The sequence below is a fragment of the Schistocerca americana genome, chromosome 3, assembly GCF_021461395.2.
Source record: "Schistocerca americana isolate TAMUIC-IGC-003095 chromosome 3, iqSchAmer2.1, whole genome shotgun sequence".
NCBI classification, from domain to species: domain Eukaryota; kingdom Metazoa; phylum Arthropoda; class Insecta; order Orthoptera; family Acrididae; genus Schistocerca; species Schistocerca americana.
The window spans coordinates 801,618,479-801,633,953 of record NC_060121.1 but is presented as its reverse complement, the minus strand read 5'-3'; the positions used below and the strand labels follow the sequence as shown (position 1 = coordinate 801,633,953).

Genomic DNA, 15,475 nt, shown 5'->3' with positions numbered 1-15,475 from the left:
GTAGTTACGTTACGAGCATAAATGTTTTATTGCATTCACTCTGCATCCTTTAAACCATTTCTACTACGTTGTATTAAATGCGAGCAAATAAACTCTGTTGTGCGTTTTTCAGTCGTTTGACCGTTAATGTTTTCTTAGGGAAACTGTGTCCTATATATAGATTCAGGTTTGTCGGTAGACTTTCTGAAACTGATCAATTACATTAGCTGATAACTCATCAAAACACTGATAAAGCACTTACCGTTGACGCCTCTCTATTAAGCGTATTTCTGACATATTCGAGTACCATATTCTCTTATTATTTGGTGTAAAGCTTAGTGATTGGTTTGTTATAATGTTCATTGTACACACATCTTATCTTCATCTCCTTTGAACACTTTTTCATGTAGGCTCTACCATTCTACATCTTAACCGTCTGTTTGTATTCATGTCATCCTTGAAGCTGTTATCCTGGTTGATCGTTCCTTTCTTTCATGAAGAGGGGTACGTTCATGTCATAGCGGAGTCATATTTATAACGTTTAGGTAACCAAACAGGGCAGTGTAATCTGTTTCATTCTTCGTGGCGCGTATTTTGATTCCCTTGACAAGCTATCGCAGAATATCTTCCACAGTATATTTAGTTAATAATGGAGGCACGAATATTAGCTACGCTTCTTCGGCAACTATTACTCTCTCTTTTTTTTAGCTATTTATTGCAATGTTGTGGATATTTGGACAACAGCTATGTATCCAATTCCGCTTTTCACAATTTCTTACCCTGTAATTTTCCGTCCATTATTTGAGTGTCAGTTGAAATTAAGTATCAAGTAAACTAAAATCAGTTCAAAGTAATTAGTGCTGATATAGGGAAACGCTTGTGTTGCCAATGTAGTAGTAGCTTCTAATTAGTACCTGTTGTACCATCCCATATTTACTGACATGAGCGTGAACTACGTGTTTCTTCAACGCATATTGTCAGCTGTGAGCTGTGTATGTTGAGGATAGGATCGTTTGAAGACAGCGCTGAATTTGTTGTAGGTTTTATCTAACTTTTTGTTTTCGTAATGAAGAGGGTTAGTGTTATGCCGTAAATTGCAACATGTGTTATTTATAGATGAATGCACATGAGATAAACGTAGTTTTCAGTCATGAATATGGTGATTCATAGTAGAAAATTCACTAAGAGAAAATCACGACGTTGCCTACAATGTACTGCTACAAGTTTCAGATATTGTACCTGTACAATTTAAGAAAGTTCCTTCTGTAGTGAGCTGTAAAATTTCATTTTGAATAATTTGGACAACTCAAAGTTTAGAAATGGTGTGTCCAATTTTCTAATACATTTTTTATCCCAAATCGTTGATAAAATAATTATTTTGTTCTTCAGAATGGCAAGAGAGAGGCATTAAGGAACGTGGAGACCAGATGACTTGCACTTAGCTGTATCATTAAATCTGAATGACGACCATGGGTTAAATGAATATGCACACATAAAAAGGGTCCAAGCGAGCAATTGAAGGGCATGCCGAAAACAGAAGCGCACAAATGTATATAAAGATTTATGACAGCAGAAAAGTATTTTCCAATGAAGTTGAAAACGAATTGAAGTAGCATCCTCTTATATCTCATGAGGTGATGTTTGGTTTACTCATCACGAGTGTCAGAAAACTTGGATTCGACGAAGCACTATGAAACGATTTGCGTATAATTTCAATTCAGAGGTCGGTTTTGCAGATAAAAAGTGAGCTGAATGTTTCCATCCAAGACATATTACCGAATCGAATGGAATAATAAAAACTGCAAGAAAAACTTCAAGGTCTAACCAAGGAGACTGTCGTATGACGTGTAGTCCATGCAAATGAAAGATAATGGAAGCAAATGCGAAGAAATCCACAACTACAGCATCATCTATGAGAAGAAAGTGATTTGAACACACTTCGAGGAAGCCAGGAAAGAACGTCACTCGTAAAACAGAGGAGTAATATAGGAATAATCGCGTATACGATAGAATGGAAATAATGAACAGGCTCATTAAGTGCAAAATGTATATTCACGCAAAAGATACAGGGGTGTGTAAAGAACTGAAAGAGTTAAACTCTAGAGCCTCCAGATGGTGATGAAAGAAATAACACATGAAACATTCCCTTGACTTTATACTAGTGCAAATCTTTAAGCTCACTGACATATAGGGGATAGGGAAAATAATGTGAACACCTGTACTTACTTGGGAATGGCTTATTAATAAGAGGTAGGACCCCCATTTGCCCATAATACAGCTGCAAGCCACCTTAGTATACTCGCATACAATGATTGTTTAGTCCCCAATGGAATTTTATGCTACTCTTCTATCAGAATCTGTTCTAATTCCATTAGTCACGGGGGAGGCGGAAATCTGCTCCGGAGTCTGAGCTCCAATACCGCCCACAAGGGTTCGATAGTGTTCAAGTCCGGGGACTGCGCTGGCCACGGAAGACCCTGCAGTTGCATGCTCCTTATACCACGACTATACTGCCTTGGCTGTGTTAATGGGTGCATTATCGTCCTGAAATATAGCTTAATTGTTGGGGTAGAACACGTGAATAATAGTGCACCTGATCACTTAAAATATTCACTTAATCTTTGGCTGTAACGGCCTTTGAGAGTAAACACGGTACCACCAGAATACAATGATATGGCTGCCCAAGCCATTCCACCTCCATGACTAGACACTGGAATCAAGCAATCAAGATTGTATGCTTCTTTTGGCATCCTCCAGACATAAACACGGCTCGACGTTGTAAATAACGAAAAACTTGATTTTTCCGACCATATGGCGTGTTTCCACCGATCAGCCGTCCAGAATTTATGCTCCTGACACCATGTTTTACGCTTCTTTGCATTGGTTGTCGTCACTAATGGTTTTGATAGAGCAGCTCTTCCATGAATATTCTTTTTGTGGAGTTCTTGGCAGACAGTGTCAATAAATATGGAGTCTCGAAGTTGGCTATTGAGCTCTGCTATCACCTTAGCTGCCACAGTTTTGTCTTGTTTTGACACAATTCGTATTAGCATAAGACGATCTCTGTCATTTAATTTTGATTTACGTTTAAATGATGATATCTTTCCACGTTTTCTGTGGGCTGTCATGAATTTTGAAACAGTTGCTCTTGAAACATTCAATAAGTTGGGTGACTTGGTTACTGATGCTCCTGCTAATCGGGGCCCCACAATCTGCCCTCTATGGAACTCTCTTGGGTCTTTCGTTGCACGTCGACCTCGGTCTCTGAACGAGGTGGCCACTACTCGCAAATAACCTGCACTGATGCCTAGTTCGTACTGAGCACGGACAGTCGAGCGAAACTGAGGATGCCATTATTTAAACAATTTTGGAACCTACCGTTTAGTTTATGATAAATGAAATCTTAAAATTTGTACAATTTAGGCATTTTCCCGCTACATTCACAGAGATACAAAGGTTGGCAAGTATCAAGTCGTATGTCAGTAGCTGATTTTGTAAATGAATTTTCAAGAAAATCTTCGTTACAGCTTCGAGTCTGGGACTAAAACACGATTTAATTGTTAGTCGAATGATTTTTTTTTCTGAGAATGTTTATTTTTGCGAGCAACATAGCTTGTCACAGTAACAATAATGAATTGCTTGTCTCCCCCTCTGTTTCAGACGCAGGGTGAAATTGTTAAGAATCTGTATTATTATTTCATTTTGCTAATATTTATAGTGGTACACAGTGAAGTAAATGAATCTGTGTAAATGGCGTAACCATGGATTCACTATCCTTCAGGACGCCGCGCGGCCTGGAAGACGTGTCCATGTATCCCGAGCTGTTCACGGAGCTCCTGAGGCACGGGCACTGGCCGGAGGAGGATCTGAAAAAGGTGGCTGGCCTCAACCTTCTCAGGGTCTTCAGGGAGGTTGAGAAGGTAACTTACCCTTATATGGGTGTGTTTTGATATAAAACACTCGTGAACAACTTATTGACAACACTTTTCCTTTCGATTCCTAATGCTATATCACGCAAAACTGTTGAATTGTATTAAGGAAGCAGACGCCCCTGCAAGCACAAACTCTTCACAGTAAATGTTCCTCTACCCCTTGCACAGTCATATTTGATATTTATCTCGCGTGTTTACATGAAACTCTAGTACAGCGTAAAGCTTACTGAAAATGTAGTTTTGTCGGATTATTGGGTCAGATTACTTGACTATTTCAGCAGTAGACTCAATTGTTCGAACGTAAATAAAATAAAACGTAGCCATTCACATTTATTCGTTAAACCGGCAGTCACAAAAACATACGTATTTGCACTGAATATTCATGATTACGCAATACTCGCTTAGTCATAATTAACGTTGTACAAATATTTAACCTCAGAAGTAATATGAACAATATGCTGTAAAATCAATGATTCAGGTATTCAGTAATTACAAAATAACGAGAATATAACCTATTTCGTACTTATCGTTGTTCTGAATGGTAATACATCTTCAGACTCGGAACACGAAATGAAACAGTTCTTTTAATCAATACCCACCACTATTCAGACAGAAGTAAAACAAAAGGGCAATTAGCAAATGTATTAGGGAAGAATAACATGAATTCTGATACAATGAGTAAACGTGATAGCTAAGATCTGTAAATATTTTTTATGAAAACAGCTGACGTCAACCATGACTTAGAGAAATATAGTACCAGCCAGTTCCACTAATCGAAAGTTAGATTTGTGGCTGCTCTTTGGAGACAACGACTTCAGCACCCTTGTCACGAATGGCTTCTCCCTTACATCCGAGAGAGGTGTGCTGAAAGCGCTGTAACTGAAAGTAAAACATTCGGTTGGGTATATAACGCCAGACGTTCAGATACGAGACTTCCTTGACTTTCTCTTGAAGTTTCGCGCTATAGACAGTAAATATAAAGTAACCGTGAACGAGTCTGATTCCACCAGATCGCTATCTTGCCTTTCATTTAAACAACTTAGTTCATTGGTGCCTTCTTTGTCCTATTCGGCGTTCAGGGAATATCTACCAGATATTCAACGTGTCGCGTTGGTACGTTTCATTGACATATTCCCTGAGGCACTTAGCTTTCTGGAGTTTCGTTGCTCGTTGTGATCTACAATATTTGACCTACAGATTCCCATTGCGCAGTCTCTTAACAGATTTTAAAATGCAGGCAATGCTTTCAAAGCCTTTTGAATGCAGAAGGGTGAAACCTTCTCATAGTATCCTCTTTACTCTTAAATAATAGAAACGCCTTTTGACCAGTATATTTTGTGTTACTCCGTATTGAATTACTGTAAAGTAGCCCTAAGTCCCTGACTGCCTACATGAGCTCTCTTGTTTGACCTACCACCAGTACACCAAATCCGCTGGGAGTCGATGGTTTTCAGCTCGAGCGCTCCATCTCGGTTCCTTGCGCAACTAGGGATGTGAGGGTCCACCCAGCTAGAACTCCATTTCCCTGGATAAACCTTATACAATTGAAATGCGGCGGTGTCCCCAGAGGTTACCAGCTAACGACATGTTTCCCATCGGCGCACAGCACACCATGATAATGAATATTTTCTAATAGAAGTTTTTAACATTTTCGCGACCCGGGATCTTAACCCAAGATCCCCTGTCCCTGAGACCCACAACTGTCCATTGATGCGCCGTTGGGAGGTCACTGAAACATGTCAAGGGCTAACTATCACAGAGGTCTGGTGACGTGGTATGAGACCCCAACCCAGAAAACCTGGGTTCGCAAAGACTGTATCCAGTAAACTAATGCTGAGCTCCGTGAAGGGCCCGCCGTTTAGCACAACCCGGGGAGCACGTGCAGCTTATCGGATGCTCCGAAAACATCGAGAATTCCCCCGCAGAAGAAAAGTAGCAGATAGTAGGGTTACCTACAAGGCCAGTGCGGTGGAGATGAACTGTGGCGAAGAAGTGCAGCGAAAGTTTAAGGGGAACCCAGTGAAGGAGCAAGGGGTGATCCCCTTACGTGGATAGATTTTCGTTGAGTACTGAGTGATCTGAGATCAATTAAATCTGCAGGAATCAGCTACATACTTTAACAATTAGTGAAATTTTTGGGTCGTGTAGTTTCCAGAGTCCCTCCTTTTATGGTCATAAATCTATAAAATAGGTGAGTAACATCCAGATTACCACAAGAGCATTAGAATCACATTACCAAAAAGGCACAGATGAAAAATGTGTAAACTACCAGTTTATTATTTTCGTAACTCATGTTTATAAACTGCTGTACAGAAATATATTCCACTGTAAGCGTAATGAGGACATACGAGAGAATATGGGATAAAGAATGACTTGGCTGGTCTTAACATCAGTAAATAAGGCCGGTTACCGAATTTTATAAATTAATTAAAGCTTACCATCGCATTGATTTAAACAAAGAGAAAATAAAATTCAATACTAAGACCGTGGAACAAATAAGACCATATTCATGATCATGACTTGAAATGAGCACTAAAAAAGTCGAAACTAGTAAATATCTATGGGTAAGACATCAGCGTCTCACTGAATATGGAAACTGTGAACGAGATCCTACGTAGTAAGAAACATGAGGCAAAATGGTCGAAACATTGAATGAATGAGAGATGGATTGGAGCGGGAGAAGATGGGCTTGTGTTATGAAATGTATCACTTGTTGACAAGGGAATGAGGAAAAAGTTCAATAGTTTGTACGGAACACTAAGTTCTGGATGTGTAATATTGGCTATCACTACTTCAGGAAAGAAAGTGGAAACATGATACCACTTGAAATTAAAAATTCAGTTGACAGGAAAAATAGTAAGTAAAAATACTAGTATGAATAGATAGGAGAGAAAGCCTATGGAACTCCATGAGTAATTACAAAATACAACGAATATACAAAATGAGCATCAGATGCAGAAAGCAGGGTTCTAGCTACATTTGAGAGTTGTCATAACTATGACTTTACTAACGAAGTACGAACTCCTAGATGTATTATTTATTTCTGGTAGAGGGATAACTGGGAACTACTTGTGACTTGCCTGTGACGACTTCGGCTTACACTTTCTGAAGGCAGAAGTTAGAACCGCTGAAATAATGTACGACGCACTCTGTGAGTTTGTCTCCATACCGCTCGAGTGGCGAGTCTTTAGAGGTACGATACTTGATTAATTTTCTTCTAGGTTAATAAATGAATTTGAAAGATGTAATGCAAGTAATTCATCTGCATACCAGGAGTTCATCAGTATCACAGCTGTTAATTGTCGTTATAACGCTGAAAGCCCAAAATAAGTTGCCCCAAAATTTTCCCAAAGCCATAATAGTTTACTGATGGAAGAGATCAAAGTCAGTTGGTGGTTAATGTCCATTAATTTTAAGAAGGAGGAACATGTCTTGTACATAGATCAAAGAAGATAGGTACTTCACTTTAGTATGGATAGAAGCTACATGTACTCCGTCTTAAGGGAGTGCAGCCCGAAAAATGGCGAAAGCGCATGGCGACCTGGATGGTCACCCATCCAAGTACCAACCACGCTCGACAGCGCTTAACTTCGGTGATCTCACGGGAACCGGTGTATAAACTGTGGCAAGGCCATTGCCTATAGAAGCTACATGTGCTAATGGAAATATACAATTAATTGATTCCTTTTACCTTACCTCTAAGGAACCTAATGTATGTCCTGAAACTCTGAAGGAAAGTTTTATGTATGGGTATTTGGTTTGTCGAGTTTACAGTTACGCTAAGGGCGAAAATTCATGCTTGAATTCGGTGGTACAAGTATATTGTCATACATCATCCATGTGTTGAACAGTAAGTTATAAAAGTTCTAACAGCCTATGAAACTTCTCAGTGCTTGTAATCTGGAACAAATAGAGAGCATCATAATGGTAAATAAATTAGTGACTTAAAGTTATATATATATATACTTCTAATAAATATATAATATATACATTGTTGAGGCATTATTTCATTCTGTAGGTCTTAACTGCCAGAAGGCTTTTGAGCACCCACATAATCAATTTAGCTGTGTCATAAGAAACTTCCAGCGTGAGCGAGATGCTTAACTCAAATGCATGCCAAGCATTTCTCACAAGGGTCTGCAAAAAACTCTCTGTAATCTCACAAAGCTCTCTCAGAAATACAACAGCATATCTGCACAAAACTGTCCTAAATCTTAGGTTTAAAAAATTCTTTCTCAGTTTCTGGTTTTGAAAATGTTCATTTGAACAGAACGTCATGCAGGTCTGCTACTGTGCATGGAGATGAAATAAAAGCAGAAATTATTTCGTTAAGATAAGACATAATTTTCTTGCATGTTTAAAAATAGTAGTTAAAACCATGTTGTAACAAAGTCACCTTGAAACGGTTAATGTCATAAAAACATAATTCGATGACATTAGACGGGGAATAATGTCACATACAGAAACAGCAATGAAAATGAAGAAAGAAACACAAAACATAAAACTGAATAAAATCATGAAATCCACCACATCAATAAAACACGATGACATAATGGGTGTTCAATGCGTGTTACATGAGAGACATGGTCAGTGTCATAGACTTAAGAAAGTGAGAATGAGTATTACTTGAAAATACTGAGACTCATCATAAAAACCAACATGTCTCACAGAAAATAGAAAAGCTGCTAATATTACAGAACACATCAAAAACAAGAAGGGAAGTTGGAAAAAACTATATTTGAGTGCAAACTTGGCAGAAGAACTGGTAGGAGAAGAGATAAAACAGGTAATCAAGGAGAGCAAATCCCACATAAATTCTAAATCAAAAACAGCGGAACAAAACACATCCGGAAATCTAAACAAATAACTATAAGAACATAAATCCAGGATCAGCAAATTATTTCTGCTTATCTTTCCGCTTTTTGGGTGGGGATAAAGGGAGCACCCTGATATTTAATAGTGTTGTTGTTGTTGCGTACTTCAGTCCAGAGACTGGTTTGATGCATCTCTCCATGCTACTGTATCCTGAGCAAGCTTGTTCATCTCCCAGTAGCTACTGCAACCTACATCCTTCTGAATCTGTTTAGTGTATTCATCTCTTGGTATCCACCTACGATTTTTACCCTTTGCGCTGCCCTCTAATACTAAATTGGTGACCCCTCGATGTCTCAGAATATGCCCTACCAACCGATCCCTTCTTCTAGTCAAGTTGTGCGACAAATTTCTCTTCTCTCTAATTCTATTCAGTACCTCTTCATTAGTTTTGTGATTTACCCATCTAACCTTCAGCATTCTTCTGTAGCACCACATTTCGAAAGATTCTATTCTCTTTTTGTCTAAACTATTTATCGTTCACTTTTCACATGGCTACCTCCATACAAATACTTTCAGAAACGACTTCCTGACACTTAAATCTATACTCGATGTTAACAAATTGAACCTGAAGCTGTACAAATCAGCAACAGAATAGAATTCACAGAAGGGAACAACCTTCAATTGATCAGCTATTCCACCACAAGGAACCAAAGAAAAATAAGAAACTTCAAATAAACCCTTAGAATTATCACCACCAAATATCAAGCAAAATATATGGATGAAAGAATCTCAAAGCATTCTACCTAAACAGTTTACCAAAAGTAACTATCACTACTGTCTAGTTAGACCGCTAACCAACTTCAAAACTGCACTATCATACCATTTATCTGGGCACACTCTTGCAGTAACACTGATATTGCACAGCATGAATCTACAAAACAGTAATCAACTGTTAAAAACATAATTATACCACACCAACAGAAAGTAGTAAAACTTTTGATTTCACATCTGTGTATACAATTGTACCAGTAGGAGAAATAATCAGCATCATTAAAGAGCTACAGCAGATACAAGGGAACACAGAAAATACACACATAGGCGAAACTGAAGCCATCCTCAAGATTATAACTGAACAGAACTAATTCTGCCTACAAAACAAGACCTACCAGTACACTCACAGATCTGTGTTCTGCTTGCTAACGTACTCCCAAATCACAGTGAAAACGAAATATTAAATGAAATCATCATCCAGTCGAATAAAAGGCTGTATATTGATACCTTTATATGGAAGACATCATTTGCTTGACAGAAGAATGAGACATGGTGATAAAACAGCTACACAGTGATATCAGTATAGCTCAGCCTAAAATTATATTCATCATTGAGACAGAAGCAGACATGAAACTTAATTTCTTAGGCACAACAGTACACTGAATCAGCAACAAACATAAGTTTGGAATATTCAGCAGATCGACAGTCACAAGTATACCTGTCCACAACATTTCAGATCACCCACAGATTCACATGTCATTTACACGTGCTACAGAGACGTAATGCCTTTACATGGCAAACTCAGCTACGCGCCACAGACTAACCAATCTCATACACATGCTACACAGACTTAAAAAGCTCTACTGAACACAGTGCACATGATAGCCAGAGAAAATGGATACAACACACAACTAACAAAGACTGAACAAAAAAGATGATAGCAAATTAAAACAGGACAAAACATGAATAAATTATTGGCTACAACAAAGATCCAGGAACGCAAATACAGGGAATCAGGAACAGATAATAAAAAACACAGTATTCACATACTAATAAACGGCAACAAAAATGTCCACAGAGTGGGGTTATGCTGAATAAACAATTAACACTTTACAGAAAAATCTGGCCACTAAGAACGCCTCTGCAAAGAAATGTTTCGAAGGTGGGATTATCAGGTGAGATCTGCAATTCATGCCAATTAGTCTACGTAGGTCAAACATGAGGAAATTTTAAAAATGAAGTTATGAAAACCTCAGAGTCTCAAACTATGGCGGTATGTATCTCGTACAGGAAAACCACCAAGTAAAAAACTTTCAGACAGATATAGAGAAAGCGATAGTCTCTATCAAAGTCTCACAATGAGGTGACCTACCACATGCAAAAAATACTGTGATACATGAAAATAAAGTTTTGAATGAAAACACACCACTGTGCAAAAGACATTGTTTGCAGCACTAAATGAATTATACACTTACTCCCCAACATAACAAGTAGTAATAAAACACTCTAAAATATCCAGACATGTCTGTTGCTCAAACCATTGTTCCCCCTATTTCCAGCTCTCTCTCTCTCTCTCTCTCTCTCTCTCTCTCTCACACACACACACACACACACACACATCGTGTAAGTCCCCCCAACCCCCCCATCCCATAGAAAAAGCAAAATAAACCCCAAGAAACAATCAAAATTAGCGTCTCACTGAACACAAGGGAATCAATGAACAAATGCCCATCAATGACTCTTTGATCAAATCCTTGTTTTATGAAAAAGGAATATGAGGAAGAAAGAGGTAAGAGTGAAGGACACAAGAAAAGTTGTGAAAAACGTGTACACAATTGCAGTGGAGAGAGATGTCTGCCAGAGATGCACAACAGGCTGAAAAATATACGTACAGTGACATATACAAAACACAACCCACATACAAGTTATTAAAAAACAATTATATTTCGCCGTGAATTCTTTCTGATGACGCGCTGTCATACCCGTTAAAGGGGAAACAAACCAACCGATAAAAATCAATTTTCACTAGCAATTTTATTCTGACATGTCCAATCAAATCAAACTAAACAAAATGCTGAAGATATACTTTTTTGTCCTAAAATAAGTAAATGACAGTGTACTTTGTATTACATTGAATAGAAATAAGTTTGGCTCACAAAAGATGACACATGCGTGACAAAAAGCGTCCGAGCAACCAAAGAAAAAAAGTATCATTTTTTGCGTTAGGTAATGTTTAAATAATCGAATTTCATGTCATTGGTTTCGTACCATCCTTTAAGAGAGGTCATAATGCAATGTAATTGACGCTAACTCAGCTAGTGAAATGAATGTCATACATATCTTTCCCCATGGAGTGTGATAGGCCTCGCACTATTCCTGACCTGTTTATGTAATATGACCATCTATCTAAGATGGTTTTCAGTCTCTTCGTTGCTTACACTATAGTGAAGACAACAGAATGTCTGACTTAGATAATAATTTCAAGAGATATGAGCAGTGCGAACGTTGGCAACAGTATGTGAAGACTAAAAAGTGTGAGGTTATCGACGAAATGACAGAGTTTCGTGTAGATTCAGTTATATGATGAATGACACAAATACCTATAGAGCTCGTCGATCCTACCGATGATCTGCGGATTATCATTTGAAACACATTGAATCGGAACGATGACACATAAAATATTCTAGGACAAATCTAAAAAATACTGTGCTGTTGACAAAAAACTTAGCAAGTGCTTAAATCTACTGAAAAGTTGCTTAGACTACGCATACCTGCCCTGTTACAAAGTGCTCTTCTTTCGTATATATTTTTTTTTCTTTTGACCGATATCGACTGGTGGGTCTTCTATATCGTTAGTACTGTGCCTTTTCCTCAATTCTACGTAGTTTATCTTACTTAAATACTGACATAAATTGCTGAAAGGCAAATGATTTGTTACTGTCAACAGTTCATTAATACTTCTTCGCCGCTAGTTTCGTCAGATAGCCGTAGTAGTGAACGTTCCCAGAAATAGGAACTCATGGGAAGGTTAACTCCTGGCATAGACTGCCGCAACCACTGGCTAATAATTATTTATGTGATCCTGATAATGATTTTAGTCCAGACCCGTGTAGCTCTTAACCCATTAATATGTAAACGGCACAGAAACGAACTTTACAGTAAAAAGTAATGTTCTCACTGATTCCTTCAGCAAACGGCATGGGAGATTTTTATGTAATCTAATGTAAGGTGTTCTCATTACTTTCGTTCTAATCAGCAATTTCTGACCTTCGATTACTCTACTCTCTAGGCGATTTCTTCGCAATGTACATCGGGACTATGTATTCCACATATTTATATCAATTTTCTTTCAATATCTATGCTTAAAAGCACTCTTTCACTCACCATTCTGTCTGTCAAGTTCACTTTTAGCAATACGTTCTGCAAATACATTTCAGATTTGTCCAATAATTTTTCTTTCCTTTTTATTTGGTTTTTTTTTTTTGGCTGTTACGTTAGGATGCCACATAATATTGTATTCCTGACTAAGCACTTAGTGAATAACTTCCATAGTTCTCTCAGATTCAGCTTGTCCAAAGAATTTTCTCCCACAGATAATTTTTTTGCTATATCCTCCACTCAACTTATATTTTATTTCACCGAACTACCTCGGTGCTTAAAGATTTCGCATGTGCCGAAGTTTTCAACTGTTTGGTCCATCCTGTACTTAACCTCATTTAATAATCCCGCTAAGTAAAATGTAGACCTTCCTCAACTAGAACACCTCCATCCTTATTGTAATACCTTTTCTCCTCCTGCTGAGTTCCCTTGCGCTCTTTCTAATAATTTTTGTATTTCCTTAGCATATGTGCTGAAATTATTGATTAAAAACAATGTCCTTACCTAACAACTTTTTCCGTGCGTGTCTTAATCGTTTACTCTCCGCCAAACTCTACTACCACTTTTGTTTTACGTACATTTCCTTTACAAGTGTACATTTCCTTTACCAGTCGACTATACTTCCAAACATACAATAACATATTTTGTCTGCACCAGGATACTGCAGTTAGTTCCGTCAAACTCCTCATAAATAACAACGAAGCAGACGTCAATCCCTCTGTTAACTTACACCATTCCTATTCTTATTATTGTCAAAGGCCAAATAGCAGAACGCTTTCCTTTCCATTTCCTGAATCCAAACTGATCCTCCAGCTTTCCCTTAACATATGTTTCTCACCAAAACGCTGCTGTCAGTCTTTTTAAAGTAGCATTTGAAAGTAAGTGGAGCTCGATTCCTTTAATAATGTGACTAGATAAGTTTTGACTAAATTTTCTAGCCAAATGTTCCTACCTTATGTTCTAGATTACTACTAATGTTGTGTTATCTCGTAGTAGGTCAGAGTTACGATAACGAATATATGATACGAATATTTAATATGTGTAACACATACAAGAGAAAAATTAAATCCTAACAAGTACTAGCGAAATACGTTACCTTAATATTCAATGAGTATGATCGTCGTTTGAAAGCTGAGCCACTTGTGTGTGTGTGTGTCTTTTTTAGGTCTTACAGTCAAAACTATCATTTTTCTCTGTGAACCTTTCCAATGATGTGATACTACAAAATCTGAATGTGGAAGGTAGTCATAATAAGTGTAACAGATAACCACTATGATTGATAATGAAAGTAACAATAATATAATAATAATAATAATGAATGACACTAGTATAACAGTAATACCAATAGTGGTAGTAGAATGAGCAGTATCTGAAGGGAAGAAGCTATGTCCTTTCACCTATTGCTCAGGTGCTGAAATGCCCGGAATGGAATGTGGGTGAGTGGGTGTGGCTGATGGGAAAAGAACTGTAGAAGACCACCAGTTTAACATTGCACATAACAGGAAGAATGAACAAAGAACAATACTAGCAAATGACGTAGCAAACTATATAGAGTATGGAAGAAGATACGGTAAATTTCCAGCTAACTAGTTGCAGTGTGGGCTAAGAATATTTCAGATTAGCGTAACGAAGCAACAATGGTGACAGCGAAAAGATCAGTTTCCTCTTATATTCATCATGGTACTCTGCTTGTGAAGTCGTTGCTTAATAAAACGCATGTTCTCTGTGTAAAAGGCACTAGATAGTATTTTCTTTTCATTGACTGATACTAGCGGTGTATCGAAAAACGCAGCCTTTTCTACTTATTGAAACGATAAGAATTTCACATATTCCATCAGGTACTTCAGGTACTTCGTTCTTGCAGAAGCTTAGTGTTTGTGTACTCACTATGCCTCTTTTAGAATACTGCTGCGCGGTGTGGGATCCTTACTAGATAGGACTGACGGAGTATATCGAAAAAGTTCAAAGAAAGGCAGTATGTTTTGTATTATCGGGAAGTATGGGAGAGAGTGTCACAGAAATTATACAGATTTGGGCTGGGAATCAATAATAAAAAGGCGTTTTTAGTTGCGACGGAATCTTCTCACGAGATTCTTATCACCAACTTTCTCCTCCGAATACGAGAATATTTTGTTAACACCGACCTACATAGGGAGCAACGATCACCACGACAAATTAAAGGAAGTCAGAGCTCGTACAGAAAGATATAGGTGTTCATTCCTTCCACGCGCTATACGAGATTGGAATAATAGAGAATTGTGGTTCGATGAACCGTCTGCCAGCCACTTGAATGTGATTTGCAGAGTATCCATGTAGGCGTAGATGTAGATGCAGATGTAGATTCCTGCAGTATCGTATGTAGTGTTAATGCCAGTGAGAGGCACAGATACGGTGTGTGGCACGTACTCCACTAACGTCCCTTGCATATATTCATGCATAGCTTGAGTCATCGAGAGCTGTCGGTGATTGTATGTTGTTCATCTACACAAGAGAATTGAGGCAAACCAAGTGATTGCAAAACACTATTCCAGTCCTCGAAGGAAAATGACCCATATTCTGAATGGTTGTAGAGGTAGGAGCCGATGCTTCACGTTACAGTA

The 15,475-nt window shown here is 38.1% G+C and overlaps 1 protein-coding gene across 1 annotated transcript in view; it reads left to right on the top strand.

The window, feature by feature from the left end:
* LOC124606410 (dipeptidase 1-like) overlaps positions 1-15,475 on the top strand; it is a 347,567-nt gene that overhangs the window by 312,972 nt on the left and 19,120 nt on the right. The window contains exon 9 of the mRNA XM_047138391.1: positions 3,761-3,899. Within this exon, the coding sequence (XP_046994347.1) occupies positions 3,761-3,899 (139 nt within the window). The remainder of the gene's footprint in view (positions 1-3,760; positions 3,900-15,475) is intronic.